Source organism: Bidens hawaiensis, unplaced genomic scaffold (assembly GCF_021521415.1).
Source record: "Bidens hawaiensis isolate Kalapana, Puna unplaced genomic scaffold, B.hawaiensis_p1.1 tig00018400_1, whole genome shotgun sequence".
Lineage (NCBI taxonomy): Eukaryota > Viridiplantae > Streptophyta > Magnoliopsida > Asterales > Asteraceae > Bidens > Bidens hawaiensis.
The window spans coordinates 95,790-100,952 of record NW_027492773.1 but is presented as its reverse complement, the minus strand read 5'-3'; the positions used below and the strand labels follow the sequence as shown (position 1 = coordinate 100,952).

The 5,163-nt window shown below is 32.5% G+C and overlaps 2 protein-coding genes across 2 annotated transcripts; both read left to right on the top strand.

Annotated features, from left to right (window-relative positions):
- The first annotated feature begins 870 nt into the window (after positions 1-870).
- LOC143555850 (uncharacterized) lies at positions 871-1,772 on the top strand. The gene is made up of 2 exons (XM_077045330.1): positions 871-892; positions 1,303-1,772. The coding sequence occupies exons 1-2, from the start codon at positions 871-873 to the stop codon at positions 1,770-1,772; spliced, it is 492 nt and encodes a 163-aa protein (XP_076901445.1).
- Positions 1,773-1,837: 65 nt separating this feature from the next.
- Positions 1,838-2,977, top strand: LOC143555849 (uncharacterized). Its single transcript, XM_077045329.1, has 2 exons — positions 1,838-2,167; positions 2,258-2,977. The coding sequence occupies exons 1-2, from the start codon at positions 1,838-1,840 to the stop codon at positions 2,975-2,977; spliced, it is 1,050 nt and encodes a 349-aa protein (XP_076901444.1).
- The last annotated feature ends 2,186 nt before the right edge of the window (positions 2,978-5,163 follow it).

The window sequence follows — 5,163 nt, the reverse complement described above, 5'->3', positions numbered from 1 at the left end:
CAGCCCAAAATCAAAAACCTAATTGACTTGTTGTGACCTACCTGGTTGTGAATTGTGAAGAACATAATGCTTGAACTCGAAGGGGAAGGAGAGACCAAAGAGCCAATTTGAAGAGTGAAGGTATGTACAGTATATGTTATTTGTTTATTTGGTTTCTACTATCATCTGCTCAACTTCACATTTGTTATTACTTATTAATATAGATATGTATAAGTGTATAATTTAATATACTTATTTATTTGTGAGGACCAAAATCCAGTTCAATGATTGATTGATTGCCACCGTCAATGACTCGATGGCCACCGACTCCGAATTGTCGAATAAAATACTTCAATTATTATTTATACTTTTATATATAATATAAAGTATTATGCAATTGAGTAATGAGTATAATTGTATAAATAATAAATTTGCTTTAAAATAATTGGAAATATGCCTCCTAAACAACTCTTCGGTGCTCAAAAACGTAAAAAAAGAAAACTAGATGATGCAATAAAAAAGTCTCAAGTCGGTGCTATGCATAAATTTATAAAAAAACCGACAGTTGAAAAGCCTATTGAAGAGAAAGAGGTTGAAGAGAAAGAACATGCTAATGAATAAAATCATGTAGAAGTAGTACATGAAGAGCCGGAAGAGGAAGACCATGTTGAGGCTAATATAAACGAAGAGCATGTCAAGCATAATCATGTTGATATATTTGATCCAAGAAGGTGGGAAGGACTTAATTCTGACGAGATTAAACTTTTGGTTGAGAAAGGTCCTAAAAGAGATAATAATATAGTAAATGGTCCGTATGATAAGCATAAAAGACGATTTTCATCAGCTTTATATACAAGAACTTTATCAAATTTGAAGAAATCGTGATCGTCCATGGCTAGTATATTCGATAGAGGTAGACAAGATATTTTGTTTCTGTTGTAAAGTGTTAGAAAAGGGCTCCCGAATGGTAATTTTGGATGGAGAAGGTTATAATAATTGGAACCATGCTTCCACTAGTGTCAAAAACCTTGAAGTTTCCTTGGATCATCTCACAAATATGAATAGTTGGTTTGATATGCGTAAAAGATTAAAGTTGAATGAAACAATTGATAAAATTCAGTATGAGCAGTTCAAGAAAGAAAGAGACTACTGGATGCAAGTCCTTTTAAGAACGTTGCATTAGTCAAGTTTCTTGCTAAAAATAATTTAGCATTTCGTGGAACAAAAGAAAAGTTATATCAAAAAGATAAAGTTAAATTGTTTTTTTTTACTTCAACCAAATTGTAACTAATTGTACTTCTTATTTGAATTTGTATCTAACAGGTAATGGAAATTTCTTGGGTCTTGTTGAAATGTTGGAAGAATTTGATCCGGTTATAAAAGAGCATGTCCGGCAGATCATAAATGATGAGGTTCATGTTCATTATCTGGGACACAACATCCAAAACGAGTTAATTTTTATGATAGCTCAAGAAATTAAAAAAGAAATCACAAAACAGATAAAGGAAGCAAAGTATTATTCAATCATACTAGATTGTACTCCAGATTCAATTCACCAGGAACAAATGACTATAATTGTGAGGTATTTAAAGTTCTCTTCTAATTATGTTACTGTCGAGGAGTCCTTTTTAGGGTTTTTGGATGTTAAGGATACGACAGGGAAAGGATTATTTGATATTACGATTGAGGAGTTAAAGTCTCTTGGTTTAGAACTGGATGATATGCGTGGTCAAGGTTATGACAATGGAGCAAACATGAAAGGAAAACACCAAGGAGTGCAAACGAGATTTTAAACGAGAATCCTAGAGCATTTTACACTCCTTGTGGTTGTCATTCTCTTAACCTTACATTATATGATATGGCTACCATTTCTATTAAAGGAACGAGTTTTTTTGGAAAGATCCAACGTATGTATACTATCTTTGCAAATTCTAATAATCGGTGGCAAATTTTGAAAGATAATGTTAAATCTTGGAGTCTTAAGTCTTTGTCTCAAACGCGTTGGGAAAGTCGTGTTGAAAGTGTTAAAGCTATTAAATTGAAACTTGCTGATGTACGAGAGGCTTTACTTGAAGTTGGAGAAAAAGATGGTGATCTTGCAATTGCAGATGAAGCAACTACAATAGCAGAAAATATTGGTTTTGACTTTTTGGTATCAATTGTCATCTGGTATGAAGTGTTAGACAAGGTGAATATAGTGAGTAAAATGTTACAATCGAAAGATATGCACCTAGAGATTGCTATTAAATAAATAAAGAGATTGATTTACTTTTTCAAGGATTTTAGAGAAAATGGTTTTTCAAAAGCGATTGATGAAGCTGAGAAGATTGCTTTCGAAATGGGTATTGACCCGATATTTGCACAAAAACGTGTAATTAAAAGGAAAAAACAAAGTGATGAGTGTTCAAACAACCAAGAAGCTTCATTTACTCCTCAAGAGAGTTTTAGAGTAAATTATTTTTTATATATTATTGATCAAGCTATTACTTCTCTTGAGACAAGATTTGATCAATTCAAAAATTATGAGAAATTATTTGGATTTTTGTTTCCACAAAACTTGAGGGGAATTGAAGATGAAGATCTTAAGTTATCTTGTAATTTTCTTGAAAGTGCACTTAAGTTTGAAGGAAGATCGGATATTGATGCCGAGGAGCTTTATATGGAGTTAAGCTCATTAGACACATTATATTCCATGGACTTTAGTAGCCCTATTGAAGTTTTGAAGCATTTGAACGAGTCCCAAGAAAATTTCCCAAATGCAAGGATTGCATATAGAATATTGTTAACTATTCTAATCACTTTGGCATCTGCAGAAAGAAGTTTTTCAAAGTTGAAGTTATTAAAATCTTATTTATGGTCTACAATGTCCCAAGAAAGACTTAATAGATTGGCGATGATAGCCATCGAGAGCGAAATCTTAGATAGTATAAACTATGAAGAGGTGATTAAACAATTTGTTGTCAAGAATGCTAGGAGAGCTTCACGAATCATTGGTTAGACGTTAGCCAATATTGTATTTGAGTTTATTACTATATTTTTGCGTAGTAATTAACGAATCATTGGTTAGACATTTTGCTATTTTTATTGTTATAACGATAATGCCGTTTAAAAAAAATATCTTATATATTTCTTTACTCGTTAGGGCCTACGGGCCTTTTTTTTAATGTTTGCCCTAGGTATTTAAATTCTTGGAGACGGTCCTGAATTTAAATAAATCTCGAAAGTCATTACATAAATAATTAAAGTCATAGCCTTAAAAAACTTTGTAACACCAAAATTATCAATTATAATCATTTATAATTATATAACAGAAAGCACTAGAAATTACATATACCTAACTATTACAAATTATATGTTGCAGCGATAACCTTTGCATGTATGTGAGATATTACATATGCAAACAACTAAGTTTACACAAATTTAAGATTACATATATGTAAAGTAGATAATAAAATGCCATAACTAAATTTAGATTAATAAGACTAAATTGCATACTGTATGTGATTGTTTACGCATATGTAGGCTACATATATATTCTAAGTTGTTAGAATGTAGCTCTAGTATGTTCTTCATAGTCTTCATCATATACTAGATTTAAGTTGACAAACTACTTACATGTAACAACAAAATTACATATATCTAAGTTGATAATTGCATGTATGTTTTCAATTAAAATAAATATTGTGTTTTTTCATTAATGTTCTTCTCTTCAACGTGTTTATCGATTATGTAAGGCTCCGTTACCGGTGCCCTACATCTGACGTTGGATTTACTCATAAACACAATTCTAAATATCATAGTTAATTAAAACTTTCGTGGAATAGTAATAATAATAATAATAATAATAATAATAATAATAATAATAATAATAATAATAGTCAACCATTCATTACAAATATTCATAACTTGTCTTTTTAAAACATAAATATACCATAGTATCAAAACATCGTGACAAATCTTCAGAAGCCAGCCTCTTCAATCTTGCCATGTGTCCTGCTCAAACCAGCTGTCTCAATCTGTTAAAATGTGTAAGTCAGCTACGCTGAGTGAGTTCTAGTTAATCAGACGACATACAATACATCCACATACTTACATATGCACCCGAAGGTACATACCTTCATATTTACTTACATACATACGTACTTTCATTATTTCTTTCGTACTTACATACATACTTTCATTCATACATACACGTTTTAAAGAGCATTTCGTCCTATAACCTTCACTGATATTATTAGGGTCGGTTCCCTACATTCGCCGACATTATTAGGGTCGGTTCCCTACATTCGCCGATATTATTAGGGTCGGTTCCCTAAATTCGCTGACATTACTAGGGTCGGTTCCCTTTTCTAACTAAGCCTTCCATACCATTCTATGCATTCATAATTATAACTTCCGTGCGTTCATACATCACTTATACATCATATATCTTTAAACCATCCCTTGACAGTACATGCAATATCCGAAGATCGTTCACGTACTATCAATATAACATACATACATCATTCATACATCATATATATCAATCATATCTTTAACTACCACCTAGCGGTACATGCAATATCCGAAGAAGATCGTTCATGCACCGTCAAGCATTCATTATACATGAATCATACAAGGCATACACTTACCACTTAAACTAAGTGTATTAGCTATCACATCGAGTATGCACACAGCCCCGAAAACATAACAAGGAAGTGGGGCTAGAAACTCACCTGAACTCAGTTACGTTCACCATTTATAGTTATTCATTTCTTGAGCTGTGCACGAAAAACTGTATAACAATTACACGTATCAATTAACTATCACTATCCATATCGTGTTTCTAGTTTAATTCTTACATTCAACGAACGGGGGTCCGGGGGCAGCGCCCCTAGCAGCGGAGTTCTAGGGGCGGCAGCCCCTAGCGGGGTCTAAGGTCCAAGGGCAGAGCCATCTTGGAAATATTTTATTTTCATTAACTGTCTTAACACATTTTCCATTAGGATTTCATGATAATATTTTATTGTTAACCTCTCAATCCTTTAAGGTATCTTCTATAAATTAATAAGGTTCAAGGGCTATTTTGTAATTAACTCATTCTTCTCTAAGTCCAGGGACTATTCTGACATTTCATTAAACTCCTAGTTCGTTACTTGGTTCTTAACGAATTGGGTTCTTAACGAATGACCCGTTCGTTACTTT